The 18,240-nt window shown below is 35.4% G+C and overlaps 1 protein-coding gene across 1 annotated transcript in view; it reads left to right on the forward strand.

Moving 5' to 3' along the window:
- The window catches only part of LRRIQ1 (leucine rich repeats and IQ motif containing 1), a 112,025-nt gene that overhangs the window by 68,354 nt on the left and 25,431 nt on the right, over positions 1–18,240 (forward strand). Inside the window, exon 23 of the mRNA XM_087934520.1 lies at positions 7,675–7,776. Coding sequence (XP_087790646.1) covers positions 7,675–7,776 — 102 coding nt within the window. The remainder of the gene's footprint in view (positions 1–7,674; positions 7,777–18,240) is intronic.

An 18,240-nucleotide genomic window follows, 5' to 3' on the forward strand; every position in this document is an offset into this window, starting at 1 on the left:
TGGCCAGTCATGCTTTGATCAGCTTCAGTGTAGATTATTGCAATGAGCTCTATATGGGGCTGCTTTTGAAGACCATTCAAAAGCTGCAGCTGTCCAGAATACAACAACACGGGCAATTACAGGCAGGTTCATGTAACATCTATGCTTTCTGCACGGGCTTCCAGGTGCTGGTTGTTATTTATAACATCTTTATGGTGCCTGGTAGCTGAAGAAATGGCTGTCTCATAGTTCTCCCTGTTTTGTACAAACAGGCAGAGATGGACTGCTTCAGGTCCCATTAATTAAACATTGTTATCAGGCAGGACACAGAAAGCTTGTCTTTTCTATTTCAGTGTTTGTATCTCTGTGTGTATGCGTGTGTGTGTGTGTGTGTGTGTGTGTATGTATGTATATATGCATGTACGTATGTATGATTTTTTGACAACTGGGCTGTCATCTGGAACAATATTCCCCTAGAGATTCATTTGGCCTTCCACTGTGGCTTTCTTTAAAAGAGCCCTTAAAACTTGGCTTTCATCCCAATGACTTGGGCTAGAGTGGATAGCAAGCCCCTTGTGGCAGTTTTTAGAGATTTGTGTGGGTCTTTTTGTTTTATTGTTGTTGTTCTGTTTTGGATACTTGTCATTCTTTTGTCTATATTTTTAAATTGTTTTAATAATGTACATCTCCAAAGTCACAAGGGGATCGAATGAGCTTATTAATTGAATAAATGAATGAATGAAATACAATAATATTTCCATAATGAGTATTTTAAAAAGAATAAACGGTTCTTATACTAGATAATCATATTTCTTCTTGTGTTACCTATTATTGCTTTAATAGAGTTAGGGAAGTGTTTCATATTAATAATATTAATATCAATCTCCTGGTTCTAATTTTTTGGTCCTATAAAGCAAGTGGCTATAAAGTGCAAGTCCATTTCCTTAAATTATTCTGCTTTTTATACTAACTATACCATTTATTTATACTATAATTGGAAAATGTTGCTGTTAGTTGTTATATTCCAATTTCAAGTGTTTACTAAATCACGCTCATAGTTTGGCCCACTGTCAAGTGACTATACAGATAAACGCTCATCATCTTGACCTCTGCTCTGTTTTTTCAAATTTTTATATGTTTCTGCAAATTTATTCTATTCCTTCTTCTAAACCACAAAAGGCTGGGGGCGGGGTTGGGAAGGGGTTCATCAGTTGGCTGGAAAGAGATCAGGGAATAATTTATAAATCACAGGGAGTGATTTGTAATCATAATCCAGATGTGTCCTGAAAACTATTTGGATTTTTGGAAATCCAGCTTTTTCCTGTGGTTGGTTTGTTTAAACCTACTTTATGTTGTCTATTCTGATTACTGTAGACAATGTTGTCTTGTGTTGCTTGTCTTCTCATAATTTCTCAATTTCTCTTTTGTATAAATTAACTTTATCAAATCTTTTCATTTGCTAATTTTATATTCTAACCAAATTTCTTCCACACTATTCATTTAGGTATTCTGATAATACCCACTCTTTAATTTTCTAATTAAACTGTATATATAACAGTAGTAAATCATGTTCAGATCCACAAATTGTACCTAGAAATGTCTTCACTTATTGAATTGCACATCTTTGGTTTTCTGTTATGTACTTAATTTGATTCCTGTATTGTTCATCCAATGATGACCAAGTTTAGAATGTTCATTTATGTTACCTGAAGCAGATGAACAACCACAACACACTTAATAAAGTTATTTCCAGCATTATTTTATTTTTCTAATCCAACCTATTTGTAATTCCATGTCCCTCTATTGGCCTTACTTTTAGTTGTACATTTTTTCCAGATTTTGTAATATTCACTTCCTGTTCTTTACTATAGAGTTCATCAGGGTCTTTCACCATTGTGTCTGTAGTAATTACACAGACTTGTCAATATTCATCAGATATCTACTAATCTTGTCATTGATTGGATTATAGCAAAATATCACTGCCACTTTTCTTTATCATGTAATATTTAAAATGGCCCATTCTGGTTCACTTGATAATATGTTCCTAAAACATCTACTTCATTTCCATTTTGATATTTTCAAGATTTTCTTGTTTAATGCCTTTCATATTCTAAATTCCAGTTGTTTGTGTCCTCATAAATGAAATAATTCATGTTTCAATACAATTCATCCCATTGGTGACTAAATTTCCTTTCTGCTTTTATCTGGCTATGTCATTCACTCTACTCCAGTAACCAAAGAAATGCCTTCCCAATTGGAGATCTTTCCATCTGACACCCAAACTCCCCTAAATGTTACAATCATAAATGTACAGTTTCTTTGGCAATTATGAAGAAGTAATTTACTTATCCATCTTCTACGTTTGATTTTGAACTATTTTTCTGGAAGGATTGCTTTCTATTAACTCTTACAGAGACTTGTCTTGACTCCCCTTGCCCCTATTATAGCTTCATTGCTTCTTTTCAAACTTAGTAACAAGTGTAACACCTTAGGAACTCTCACTCCCACTGGCTTCAGTCACTTATTGATACTAAGTCCTTGTATCACAATAGTTATGCTCTGTGAGTGTTTATTTAGAATGATTGATGGATTATGTGATAATGACATAGATAGGTTTTCTTCATAATAGTAATAATCTAGGGTAGGCTTTCTACATGATTACTTAGAGTAAGCTGAAATAAATATGTCTGTGTTGAGAATGAATGTACCTGGATTTAAGCAATGTCAGAATGACATTTTCTATACCTTTTGTAACTGACGTACACCAAAGGTGAAGATAGTCATTAACACTTCGGTAGTAAATATTTAATGCATTACCACTACTGTATATAATAATCACCAAGAGCAATATATTAACTATATGAAAATATTGGGCAGGTGGAGTACAAATTTAAGATGTATTTCCAGTACTATTTTATGATCAGGTTTTATGCCTTTCAGAAATGTTATTTAAATCTTGATCATGTTATTTAAATCTTGATCTAATAAAGTGAAATTCAATATAGAGAAAAGTAAAGTCCTACGCTTAGGCAAGAAAAACCAAAAGTACACATATAGACTGGGTGAAACCAGGCTCAATAGCAGTAACTGTGAGAGGGATCTTGGAGTCTTAGTGGACAACCAGCTAAATATGAGCCAGCTGTGTGCAGCAGCCGCCAAAAAAGCTAATGCAATCCTAAATTGTATTAACAGAGGGATACAGTCAAGATCAAAGGAAGTACTAATACCACTCTACAAAGACTTAGTAAGACCACACCTAGAGTACTGCATCCAGTTTTGGTCACCACGTTATAAAAAAGATGTTGAGACACTAGAAAAAGTACAGAGAAGAGCAACCAGGATGATTAGGGGACTGGAGGCTAAAACATACAACAAATGGTTGCAGGAACTGGGCTTGGCTAGTCTAGTAAAGAGAAGGACCAGGGGAGACATGATAGCAGTGTTCCAATATTTGAGGGGCTGCCACAGGGAGGAAGGGGTCAAGCTATTTTCTAAAGCGCCTGTAGAACAGACAAGGAATAATGGATGGAAACTGAACAAGGAGAGATTTAACCTGGAAACAAGGAGAAACTTTCTGACAGTGAGAACAATCAACCAATGGAACAGCTTGCCCTTGGAAGTTGTGGGAGCACCATCACTTGAGACTTTCAAGAAGAGATTGGACTGCCATTTGTCAGAAATGGTATAGGGTCTTCAGCTTGGGCAGGGGGTTGGACAAGATGACCTATAAGGTCCCTTCCAACTCTGATTATCTGTTATCTGTTATCTGTCATGTGACACAAGAAAATTATCTGGCCCCAAAAGGTTGCATAAAAAATAGTGACTGTCATGGCCTTCTGCCTTGTTCTGTCACACTATTTAGAAAAGAAGGAGTCCAGTTGAATCTTTCACATATGTTCAGCTTGGTGGCCCACATATCACTGGAATGCACCATCTTTTATCCACATGTGATCTGTTTTATATAACTAGTGACTAATCCAGCCATAAATATTTTTTCTTAAAGAATATCAAAGTCAGTTATTTTGTTTTTGTCATCTAGGATGGGGCTTCTGGGGCTTCTAATATTAAAGGACTTAATATTAACAATACTGAAAGTACTTTTCTTGTACGTTTGCCTACTAAAAAGAATTCCCAAGTAGATGAGTATGTAATTAATATAAAAATAGAGATCCACTGCAGCAGAACAGCGAAAGAGTATCAGACATGAGTTATCTAGAAATTATGGGTTCATATTTAAATGCAGATCAAATAACTATTTACTGAGTGGAAGTCTCACCCATAATACAGAATTAATCATGCAAAGCATGTTAAAATGATTACTGAGTAGTAATACATAAGGTACTTTTAAAAAAAACTGTAAATAAATACACTTGATCTGTATTTTTTTTAAAAAAGCTCAACAAAAATAGAAGAGTAGTAATGTGGTCTTCATTATTATATTTTTGTATAACTGGCTAAAAATGAAATCTTAATCATATGTATCAGGTAATATCAGGTCTGAACAGGTTTTGGCTTTGATATAAGTTAGAACTAAGGAGAACTTTCCTGACAGAACAGTTAATCAGTGGAATGGCTTGCAGAAGTTATGGATGCTCCATCACTGGAGGTTTTTAAGAAAAATTGGGACAACCACTTGTCTGAAATGGTATATGGTCTCCTACTTACATAGGGAGTTGAAGTAACAGACCTCCAAATCCTGTGGGGGATTTTTCCTGAAAAAAGATAGCAAACCAAACATATCCATATTCAAAATATATTTTTCTATCTACCAGTAATTAAATTAAATCCAAGAATGGGAAATATATGACCTTTTACTGTAGTTTATATCCCATTAGACCTAGCTAGAAATACCAGAATTTTTTCTATTGGGTAATGGGAAATATACCTAAGAATGTAAAAGAAATTTAAGAGCTATTTATTTATGTAGTTACCATTTCAGCCTTTATAAACATAAGCAATTTACAGATATCAAGATAGCTGCAACAATAATTCATATACTATTAAGAATTCAATAATAGTCTCATGGTTAATAAAGAATAATACAAATGTATTTAGTCATTTATGTATATATGTATCTGTATGCACGTAAACATAAATGTATGTATACACGCACATATATATGCCACCTAATTCCCCCAAACTGTGGCCCTATAACTCAAAGGCCTACCAGCATACATACCATTGACATGGACATGAAAAATGGATGGTAACATACAAACAAAAGATTATTACAAAATGAGCATATTAAGTGAAATTTAACACAAAAATAAAAGCAGATACTTGTGGTTGGGTGTTTTTAATACTTTGCAGAACATTTGTATAAGTTAATACTTTCAACATGACAGAAACTGGATTTAGATTGATAATACAGATACCTAGCTGTGCCCAATATAATATAAAGGGTGACAAATATTAAAGGTCCCTATTTCAGCTTCTAGACTTTTTTCATTAATCTAGCCAGCCATAATTTCCACTCCAATCAATTAGCAGCTAAGTGTTAATTTCCACTGGTTTTGTTTAAACTTTCTCAGGATTATATCCTTTTATCTGGACCATCTCCCATTAAAACATTTCCAGTACAAATTATAATTTCTGATGGGAAATTCTACATATGGTACATATTGATTTGTGAGCATATATGTTCATGTCAGAGAAATCCTAAGTGGTGATAAATTTCCCCAAAATGGATATGAATAAAACACATACTTATGTAATAACCATTTTCAGAATATATAAAGGATACACTATTTTCTAATTCATAGTTTCCTCTCTAGTAATTTTGTGCATTTCAGGCTTCAGAACCTAGTTTTAGACTGTCTATTTTTTAAAACATATTTACATATTTTCTATGAACTAAACTTCTTTCAAGAAACAAAGCAAAATAAAACCAGCATTTTAAAAATTCATTTTTGTATCATTGTAAATCACTTGGGGAGACTTAACTTTCTGTTCCAGTCTCCTAATATAACGAAAGTTGCAGAACCTGTCATTAATAGCAGGAATTAATAGATTAAATCTTTTATGAGGATATAAAATAAAGAACTTCCCTTTTACCTCAAACCAATAAATTTGCTTGGCAGCTCTAAGGGTTGACAAACTCTAATTTAAATTTAATACTCATAGTTTGTTGATATTAAATATACCTTTGACAACATATCTCAAATTCCATGAGAAGTAAAGCAGTTGTTCACACTAAAAACAGAGTACTAATTTGCAAAATAAACTTGGTGACCAAGACCACTTGCATGTCATATTATTTTACTCAGTATGTATTTATCAATGTCTGAAAACTTACTTGAAGTAAAATTAAATTCAGAAAATATGAAGGTTTTGTGGCTTTTATCAAAAGAAAAGATTCCTAGCTTTCCTTTCCATACAAGTTGTATTTATCTGATAGCTGAGTATATGCATGTGGACAAATCCTGTTAAGTAGAGGTTCAGAAGGCTGTTCTCCTTTACTCCATGATAGTGATGAATGTTTATTCAGATAGTTAAATTAGTTGTGGACATACTGTGCTGTGGTTTATTCATCAATTGCTGTCCACCCCAACTCTTTTTCTCTATTAAGAGGTAACAGAAAAGAGGTTGGCATCATACTGGAACATTTCTAACCAAGAATATTGGCAAATATTCTTCAATATACAACTGTAATCAAGCAGTAGAGCATAATGCACCTCTTTGACCTTAAACATCCATTTTTACTAGCAGTGACCTTTTTTACTTTTTACCCTCTGAATTCCACTAATTCATTTAGGGTAATTTTGAAGTTGGATTGGGAAGAGGAGCAGGAACTGTTTCAAGTTAACCTCAAAGATGTAAAGAAGCAGCTTTTTAAAAACTCTGTTTGGACAAAATTATTGTGCCATAGTTGAACTATTTCCAACTCTGGTGGAGATGTAGAGGTATAAAAAGAGGTATAAATTGCGATAGATTATGGGCCACTCCTCATGTAATTCTCCTATTTTCAGAATTCCAGCTAGTTGGATAATCCCAACTAACATTGAGAGGTAACCTCAGTGTCTTAGAACATAGCTGTGCATGAAGACAAATAGAGAGACAGTGCAAAGTAGTCTCTTGCATTAGATAGTTTCTTTAGCTTTAGCATAAGATCTAAAGATATTTAGCGTTTTAAATCTCAAATTAGACTCATGATACAACTTAATAGCAACCTTGGTTACTTAATTACCTTAGGTTATAATACTGTTCCTACTTACATGAGAGAAACTTCCACTAAACTCATTTATTTTATTTTATTTTATTTTATTTTATTTTATTTATTTTATTTTATTTTATTTTATTTTATTTTATTTTATTTTATTTTATTTGTAAATGAGGGTAAGAACATATACACTATAGCTAAGTGTATATTTAGCAATTTTTTAACTGAGTAGAAAATACATGTTCAAACCAGAGCATTCAACTATTAATTCAAGCATACTTTTATTGTAGTTTTATGATAGCAATTTTGTATATAGTAGCCAAATTAAAACAACAGTTGCTTTAAGATATATGATTGAAATTGAGGTGCTTTAACTTTAACTCTTTAATGTTAGAAATAGTATATTTTCCTTCCTAATGTAAAACCTACAAGGATATTCTGTTTCTCTTAATAAATGGCTAAAAGACGAATACTTCTTTCAAGGAACGAATGATCAAGATCTGACCTTTTGATTTTAACTTGTTCTTGTCGTCTAGACCCAGCTGTGCGACTGGCGTTGTTCAAAAACAATGAAAATAAACATCCCCCCATGAAACCACCAAAGAAGCCACAGACTACAAAAATTGGTTACTTTGAAGGTAGGCAAAGAAATTTCATTCTATTTATCTTTTGGTCAAATCTTCCAAAATTATAAAAGTTGTACCAATATTTTGATCAATTTTCTTAAAATACTTTGCTTTGGTTAAAAGGAAGAAAAGTTTTAATGCAAAAAATTTAAATCTGCTAATAATGCAGGTATACATGTAAATAAAATGTTCAGGTGAAATTTTTAACTTATAATGCCTCCGGAGACCCACTAAAAAGATAGCTTCATTCAAAATATATTTCCTTTATTTCTTGAAAGTTAGAAATACAGAGTGGAATTTAACACCATGAGCTAGTACACATATGTTATTTGTTAAAAGGATTGCTAGTTTGGAAAGGGTATGCCCTAGGAAGTGAAACAATTACATTTTTTTAAAGGCTTTGTTAAACTGGAATATATCACCATAATGAAAAATCATAAGACATCTGAATATATGGTGTTTCTGGAGAAATTCTTCTTTTAGTCTCTTTAACTGATGCAACATTTATCAATATTAAAACTAATCCTAGCATAATCTAGAAAAAAAAAGAAGGACTTCTAATTGGCAACCATATGTGAAAGTGCTTTTGATGCTGTGGTAAGAACATATGACTAATTTATTTAATTAAACTTTTTTTTTATATTGCATATTTTCTGGATTTAAACATTATGCGTCTGATAATGTATATCATAGGAAAAATAAAATTATTCATGTACTGTTAAAATATACTGAACAGCTAATATTGCCTCATTTTAACAAATAAATCCCTGTTTTTTTGTAGAAAGGTATTCCGTTCTCCTTATCCTTGAACTGTAAATGAACTACTGTACAGTGGTTTGCCTTTTCCCATGTATTTTTATATGAACATAACTGATCTCAATATTATGGTTACAAAAAATATTTAACAAGGGAAATTGTTAGAATCTTGTTTTCTCCAAATGAAATATCCATCACATGGATGCATGTAATATGCAGGAAGGTGATCAGATTCTAAGAACAATGCAAGACATAAAATGTCTTACACCAGTAGATAAAGAAAATGTTTTACATTAAAATGGTACCTACAGTTGCATCTTTAGTGAATAGGAAAAGTAGATACATGCCTGTCCCATTACTCACCTAGTTATCATGATTAGAATATCCTAATTTTATTATTTTCTTTCCAAAGGTTAATTTTTCTTCTCTCATTTTTTTCTTATCTTTTGTTTTATCTAGAGAAGAAGTTAAATACTTTGTCCATTGTTGCTATATATATTTTTAATTATGCGAACATTTTAAAGAACATTAACTGGCTTTTTATTATTTTATATTTTTTTGCATTTCCTTTTGCTATCAGTAGTTAGAAGGTAGATGGTGGCAAATAAGATGAGATCTTTCCATTTGTAGCACAATGTATGATTGGATACTGCCTTCTATTGCTTGAGGCATTACAAATCCTTAAAACTCTTAATTACGTAGTAATGTTTCTTCACTGTAGCTGATCTGCTTAGTTTTCAATTAGTTGGATTTGAGTTAGACTTATAGTAACTCCAATTAAATAAGTGATCATTTTAAGTATGACTTTGCCATTAATCTTGGAAGTGGGTGTCTGTAAGCATGTTTTTTCTGTTATGGATCTAATTATTGTGCTTGTATCTTTATGTTGTATTGTTTTGTATTGTCTATAAGCTACTCTGGCAGCTCTTTGTGTAATTTTTAAAACAAATTGATGAATCAACTACATTTTTTTTTAAAAAAGTTAAACTTTAATGGATTGAAAGAATGCAGAAAAAGGCTCTATTATAAAAGGACATATTAAAAGTACAGTATATTTATATTTACAATATATGCATAGCCCTTTCAGTGATATATTTTATTTAGTAGGGAGGATACATAATTTGGTACATAATCCTAAAAGAAAGAAAGAGAGAAAGAGAGAGAGAGGGAAAGAAAGAAAGAAAGATAAATGTGTGTGTGTATAATGTACATATGATAGTATGAATGTCAATGAATATGAACATTTGTATGATATACCATATTATGCAGCTTTTTTTATTTGTTAGAATGAGGAAGTACTTTCCATTCTCTCTCTTTGTCTTTCTCTCTCAACAGCACACACACAAGCACTTCTGACAAACCCTTCTTCTACTTTAGCAACACACACAGTTCTTGAAATAATACCCCCATGGCCCAGTAATAACTAGAGATAAATGCCAAGTCATACTTCTGCAGTGTTTATCTTACACTGTTACAGGGCATATAGTAAGATAGTAAAACTACCACTTGGGGTATGGTACAAAATGTGCACATCATATGAATTATAGGAATCCCATATTTTTGCCAGACGTTCATACAATAGAAGAAACATAATGATCTTATATAAGAAAACCTCATGTTTCACCCTCTTACCAGTGCTCTTGCTACTTCATCTAAAACTTCACTTCTACATTTTGTCAGCAAGCTGTGTTTTTTGTTATCTTGTACATCAGTGCTTGATTTGTATAGATACATGGTTATCACAATACTGTGGCTTTAATAGTTTTGGTCTTAGACTTGAGTTTTAAACTAATTGGATGAATTTTAGCTAATTTGAACTATTACTTTAAAAGGTCTGGATCAAACATTATTTTCACTTATTCATAAATCATATGTACAACCAACTTGCATTCTTTAAATTTGGTTGTTACAGGTAAATCTAATTAATTTTAAAACAGATGTGGATGCTTCTAGTCCTTATGCAGCCATGTCAGAAGAAAAGTATGCAGGAGCCCATGAAACTTGTATGTGCTTATATATGTGTACTGCCAGAATATCCTTTAGGATTACCTTCTTACTGAACTTTAGAAAGATGAAATCAAGCTACAGATTGTATATTCTCTGCATCCACATTTGTTGGAAGAAAGACAAAATAAACCTGTTCTAAAAAACAGGTTCCTATTTATATAGTCAATATATGACTTAATGGTAAATTAGAAAGTGTCTTTGAGCATGCTTAGATGGTCTCAGTTTTATATTCACATGTCTCAGGTTAACCCTTTCATTTTGAATATTATATTAGAACCCGGCCTGCATTTCTTTGAACTAAGAGTTGCAATTTACTATTTTCCCTGTTCTAACACAATTAGAATCATAAATTCTCTTTAGTATACCGTATATAGTCTACAGAAATAATTTCCATATAATTTTTCCCAAATACATAAAATGTATAGCTTGAGTAAAATTTGAAGTGTATGCATATTATCAGTAACTTTGCCTCACCCACCCCTCTTCTGTTGGAATCTAATTCGTGCATTCCTCAATTTTTCTGAATTCCATTTTGTGTTATATAGAGTCAGAATGTAATATGAACTTATGAGTTGCAATAAAAATGTTATGTATTGATTTTAACTAAATGCAATGACTATATAATTATCTGTGTGAGTCTTTGTGTGTGTGTGTGTGTGTGTGTGTGTTGGTGGGGGGAGAAAGAGAGAAAGTCGCACAAAAAGAATCAGGTCCACACATTAATTTCAAGTTAAGATTATTTATTGCTCAAGCCTATACACAAGAATCCAGTCAATTTACAGTTGAAACTAACTTGGCACTAGACAAGAGTTAAAGAAATTCAAGGGAGGCTTACTGTTGGATTGCTTGTGATAAGGACTCTAGACCAGTGGTTCCCAAAGTGGGTGGTACCGCCCCCGGGGGGCAATGGGATGCCTTAGGGGGGCACTAAGAGGCAAGGCGGCTGGCAGGGGGGTGTTAAGAGGTGGCAGGGGGGTGTTTGAGGCACCGGCCCCACAGGGTAACCCACTGACTGTTGCACTGCTCCGGAGCTGGCACCTGGAACGCCCCCCTACCACATCTCAGCACCCCTCTGGCCCCCTTGGGGATGCTAAGAGGCAGCAAGGGAGTGTTCAAGGTGCTGGCCCTGCAGGCTCACCCATTGACCATTGCACCGCTCCGGAGCCAGCTCCTCGAATGCCCATCTGCCAGCCGCCTTGGAGACATAAGAGGCGGCAGGGGGTGTTCGAGGCACCAGTCCTGCAGGCTCACCCATTGACTGTTGCACTGCTCCAGAGCCAGCACCTCGAATGCCACCCTGCTGCCTCTTAGCATCCCCAAGGGGGACGGCAGAAGGATGCTAAGAGGCAGGGAGCGTTCAAGGTGCCGGCTGTTGCACTGCTCCGGAGCCGGCACCTTGAATGCAGCAGCGGTGGCACATTACCGCGCCCCTGCCACCACTTAGCATCCCCAAGGGGGCCGGCAGAGGGGCGCTAAGAAGCGACGGGGGTTGAGGCACTGGCTCCAGAGCGGTGCAACAGTCAATGGGTAAGCCTGCAGGGCTGGTGCCTCGAACCCCTCCTGCCGCCTCTTAACTTCCCCAAGGGGACCGGCAGAGGGGCACTAAGAGGTGGCAGCTGGGCATTTGAGGCACCAGCCCTGCAGGCCCATTGACTGTTGTACTGCACCGGAGCCGGTGCCTCAAATGCAGCAGCACATTGGGAAAAGCTACCACCAGCGCTTTCCCAAAGTGCCGCCACTGTCATATTCTGTCTGTCCATTCATCCATCCATCCATCCATCCATCCAAAAGGTCTGCCTGCTTGCCTGCCTACCTGCCTAGCTACCTACCTACCTACCTACCTACCTACCTACCAATATAGATCTATCTATCAATCTACCTACCTACCTACCTATCCATCCATCCAAAAGGTCTGTCTGTCTGTCTTTCTGCCTGCTTGCCTGCCTGCCTACCTACCACTTACCTATTTATCTACCAATATTTCTATCTATCTACCTACCTACCTGTCTCTCTATCTATCCATCCATCCATGTTCGAAGCACCGGCCCTGCAGGCACATCAGGAAAGTAGAGCAAAGCCAGTCTGGGAGGGAGGGAGGGAGGGGGGGAGAGAGAGAGAGAGAACGCTGATGCATCAGATTGAAATGAGGCCTGGTTTAGACTGAGGCCCTTTTCCACATTGAAACATCTTTGGCTTCTATTAAAGGTTTTGTGGACGAAACATGGTTAAGACTATCAGGAAGCTCTCACATTTTGTTGAGGCTTTAAATAGGATCTATTGGATCAGATCTCCACCCTAAAAAAATACTTTTCCCCAATGTATTACAGTGCCAGTTCTGAGGAAGGCAAAACCAAAATGTACTGGTAAATTACAAGGAGAACACACACACACACTCGCTTCTAACCCTGCTGGAGCAGGTGATTGGATTAGAATTGATATCCCATTATCTTTCTCCTTCCTCCCTGTCTCCTTCTTTATTTATTTTTCTTTCTGTCCCTTCCTTCCATCTCCCCCTTTCTTTGTCTGTCCCTTTTTTCTTTCCCTTTTCTCTTTTCTTCCTTCTCTCTTTCTCTCTCTCTTTCTTTTTTCTCTCTCTCTTTCCTTCTCTCAGGCTCACCCCATTGACTTGGTGCACTGCTCCGCTCAGACTTGCTTGGGCAGGTCCCTCCAGTGCAGCGGGCTCAACAGGGGGGACCTGCGGGGCCGGCACCTAGAATGCAGCAGTGGCAACACATTTGAAAAGTAGAGCAAAGCCAGAGGTTGGTAATTTTTGCTGCAAAGAATCACAAAAGCTTCTGGGTTGTGCACAAGAAGGGTCACACATGTCAATGCAATTCAGCAACATAAAATAAAGAAATACAAATAAAAATCAACAAGAATTGGCAAAGCATCTCTGATTAGATTCTATTCACTACTACAATCTAATCAGAGATGTTTTGCCGATTCTAGTCCAATGACCTGCTCCAGCAAGGTTGGAAGGGAGTGTGTGTGCATGTGTGTGCATGGCTGTCAAAACTCCAAAAACAGGTCAAGTAGCTCTGGGGAGGCAGTCATAAATTAGAACACTTGCTAAACAACTGGCCATTAAGTGAGGACCACTTGTATTTGGTTTGCCAGTTACCTGGCCACGCCCACCCAGTCACATGACCACCAAACCACACTTACTCAGTCATGTGACCAGCAGGGCACGCCCACCCAGTCACATGACCAGCAAGCCACACCCTCAAATGAGGCCATGCCCACAGAAATTTGAATCCCAATCCTGGGTGGGGGGCACTGAGGATGAGTTTGTAGCACCAAGGGGGCAGTGGACTGAAAATGTTTGGGAACCACTGCTCTAGACTTATTACTCTCTTGACTCAGCCTCCAAGCTCTGCATCTTCTGCTAGACAGAATGAGAGAAAGACCTTAGAAGGAGAGAGAGAGAAATATAAAGGTCTGGAGAATATACAATGTAGTTCTAACTAATTTTCAGATTATCTGAAACAAAGATTATGCCATAGTCTGATATTTTTATTATATCAAAAAGCAATAGATTTTTGTCACGTTCATTACATTCATAATTCCTCTAAAAATAGAGCCTGTTTATGACTCTTCAAAATTAATTTCATTTAAGGATGATTCACCAACACTAGAAAATAATATTAGCTTTTGGAAACCACAAAATACTTTTTGATTGATCTCAAACTTAGATGCTGCATTATTTAACTGCCTGGTATAATATCTCACCAATTATTATTACAGTTTATATATTTCTATAAAGCCTAAGATCACTGTCTCCTGATTATTAAGAATGTTTTTAGAAAAGTTTCAAGACAGAAAGGAATCTTTCACTCAAGTATCATAATCCTATAGCTTGTTTCTTATTGTCTAATGTGAGCTCACAGAATTGTGCATTGAAATATTTTAAGGAATTAATGGCTCTCCACCAGTCCTTTGACATGTAAAATGAGTAGGTTACTTGTGTCCAGTACATCCAAAAAGAGCCAGGATAAAATAAACATAAAGAGTTAGATATCTTGGAAAAATCTGTCATGGGTTTGGGCTAATCATCTCCAGAAGAAATTCAACTTGATGCCTGAAATGTAAGACTTCTTGGAGAACTCAACAAAGCCTGAGGCAGTGTTGATCTGAAGGAGTGCTCTCCATGGGTCAGAGCTGCTTTGCCGGCAAAGTGCAAACCCAGTTCACAATAGAACTGCTCTGAAAAGTTGTAAGAGAGCTGGGCCCTTACATGCGTTTGTTGAAGTTTCAGTTACATTGTTGAAATTGTCTACCTTTTCTTTGTTTAAAAAGGGAGGGGCTGATGTTGTTAAGCTAAATCCCGTCTCTCCATTTCAAATGTCCCTATGCATAACAAGTACAGTAGAAACTGAAAGAGAGAAAAAAAGAACTAGAAATAATGGGGAGAAATGAAATAGTGTAAAACCATAGCATCAGATTAAAATAACAATTAATCAAACATTAATCAATCAATATCAACCTTTATTGTGGTAAAAAAACCAACAAAATATGAAACATTAGAAGTGATAAAATAAAACTGTATAGTAAAAGCTATTTTAATTAACTTTCTAATATGTGTATATTTACAGAATATTTTGACTTTAAACAATAGTCATTCTTCTACATAAAGTATTGAAGGGTGGAAGGATTGTTATGCTGCCATAACAACATAAAGATTAATATAAAGGAACATTTGTAGTGTCATCAAAATTCTGCTATTAATTTTCTTTCTGTGAGCTCAATTATAACACTTCCAAATAACACCCCCACCCCCTCTTGTCTTCAGGTTGTAAGGGATTGCTATGGAAGAGTAAGCTAAATTTGAATTCAGGCAAGATACAGTTTGTATTTATACCAGGAGTTGAACTTCAGGGTTCAGATACATATGCTCTAGACTGGGTTCCACTCTCGCTTAAGAAACAGATACACATTCTCCCGATCTTTCTAGATATAGTGCTGTTGCAGTCAGCTTCAGTTGACAATGCAGTCTACTTGGAGGAAGAGAGTAATCCAGTTCTGAAAGTTAAGTTAAGAAAGTTAAGAGCTGGACTACTGCAATGATCTGAGGTGGGAATGCTCTTAAATGACAAGATATTCAACTGGCCTAGTTGAACTGCATGAACAGTTGCTGAAGCATTCTTAAAGCTCTTCGATATTTCTCATATTGAACCAACTTTCTGATTCCCAGTTGTTATCTGAGCCCAACACAATTTTTTAAAAAAAAGGCAAACTACTTGCAAAGCTCAACAAATTCATCAATATAATTTTGGTATTTGACAAATTCATAACTCAATCTTTAATGGAATTATCTATGACAGTACAAATATTTACATTTGATAATTTCTCCAAATGAAGAAGCACAACACATACACAATACAACTTTCACACAACATTAGGTTTAAATCCATTAATCTTTAATTTCCACATAATAAAGAATTTAAAAACTACAATATAATTATTTTTCTGGCAGGTAGCATGCTTTTTCTTATGTCCAGCTGATAAGATTTCTGGAGTCATTTACATTTCTGCACCATGTGGCCTCAAACCCTTGCATTTCATTTCACCCAAACAAGGCAGTAACTAGATCCAGCAACATCTACATTAGCTATGGATTTCTGGTTGGATTATTAGTGGGTGGCTGTGACAGAAATTGCTAATTGTGAGTCAGCTTCCACTTGCGTATGCTAAATGCATGTTCCCAGCAAGTAAATTATATTCAAATAAACAAGAAAATGGAATGAGGGGAACCTTTTGGCAGGAAAGCGGGAGTTGTAGAATAGCAATGTCAGGTAAGAAAATATCTTTGTCTCCATCACTCTGCTATATTTTTAACCAGTCGTAAGTGCTTAACTAAGCAATTAAAAGCACACCATATTATTAACTGTAGGGAATGAGAGGAAGGCTGCCTGGGTAGATAACATTGACTCAGCAATGAATCTCAATCTTCATAGTTGACTACGATTTTCAACTTATGTCTTTCAATGAAAGAGCAAACCAATATAGTTCTCAATACATAAACATGAGTCTAAATGACTCTCCCTCACTCCTATACCTTCAACTGCCAGCCAATGACATCTGAGAAGAATGTGTGCCTTTTTCTTTTATTATTCTTTATTGCTTATAGATTTTTTTAACTGACTACAAAATTGAAGTACATTAAAAAAAGATTGGTTTAAGTTTGGACAACTGCTCAATATTCTATGCTCATAATATTTATACATTCCTCTAAATTTTAGCCTAAACAATTATCTTTGTCTATTATCTAGCATATTTTCATAAACCTGAATATATTTACATTGAATCCAATGGGACTCTACAAGAACTCTGATGTAGAAATTCAGATCACTTACTTTTTTGATTCGCTATTAGACATTTTTAAAGAATGCCTATTGAATTCATATTAATTTATGACTTATTCTTGCCTCTAAAAATTTTAGTCTTTATCAAATCACATAAATGTGGTACATCAATTATTTAAGGTTTTAATTTTATGCCTCCATCACCTGAAACTTTGTTAAATTTTCTATAGCCCACATAAATACATAGAAGGGAAAGAAGAATATTGACATATTTTATAGCATAAGGCAGATATTTGGAAGAATAAATCCTGAGTGCTGAAGCATTTCAAATCCTTTTCATCTGACCAGTCAATGACCTTATGACTATTTCCTCCCTCTAAGTAAGGTTGTGACCCAGGTCTTAGAGTGCAAAAGACATAATTTTAGTAACAACTTAAAATTCAAATAGATTTTGCTAACAGGAGAAGGAAAGGGACAGGTAAACAAGTAAGAACATTTGAAGAAATATTAAATAAATTAATGCTTATACATTATAAAAACTCTTCTAGACAACACATAAAATGCTATACTTTATTTTTATCAGTTCATTAATTGTCTCAGTTTTTATTCCCAACATGGTTATTTTCTGCTGTTTATCTATTTTATGTTATTTTAAGTCTAGAAATGAAATCAGTTGGCATTTGAAAATCATTTTTAAAGGAAAATGTCAACTTACCGATCAACTTGCAGAAAAGCTTTAAAATCTTCTGCCATTCTTCATTCACTTTCTTAAGCAATATGAAGTAATCTCTTTTATGCTTTGGAAAAAAAAGCTCACATTTTCATTGAAGATCATGTTTCTTCCAAAGTAAATAACAAATGAAGGGGATCATTCTAGGCTGGGATTAAGAATGTGAAGGATTTAAATGTTGCCATTCTAATTATCCAGTTATTTAGTTGCTACTTAAAGAAACGGCATTTTGTTTGCCCTGGGTATTCTTATTAGGAAAATGTATCCCATCCCCTACATTAAAAAATTAGATTAGCTAATATTTACCCTGTAAAATTTATTAAATATTATTTGTACCATAATTATAAAGCTTGGCTAAAGAGTCCAGTCCTACTTTTTCACCCATGGAATTTTGATGTGAATCAGTAGTGGGATTCAAATTTTTTTACTACTGGTTCTGTGGGCGTGGCTTGGTGGCCGTGGCAGGGGAAAGATACCACAAAATCCCCATTCCCTCCCCACTCCTAGGGGAAGGTTACTGCAAAATCCCCATTCTCTCCCCACCCTACTAACCTGCTTTCCAGCTCCGTTCTCCTGTGCAGGGCAACCAAAGAAGACCCAGACAATCAGCTGGGACTCAATGGGAGGCAGAGAATAGATGGGGCGGGGCCAGTCAGAGGTGGTATTTGCCAGTTCTCTGAA

The sequence above is a fragment of the Pseudonaja textilis genome, chromosome 5 (assembly GCF_049901715.1).
Source record: "Pseudonaja textilis isolate UNSWEBS1 chromosome 5, rPseTex1.2, whole genome shotgun sequence".
NCBI lineage: Eukaryota > Metazoa > Chordata > Lepidosauria > Squamata > Elapidae > Pseudonaja > Pseudonaja textilis.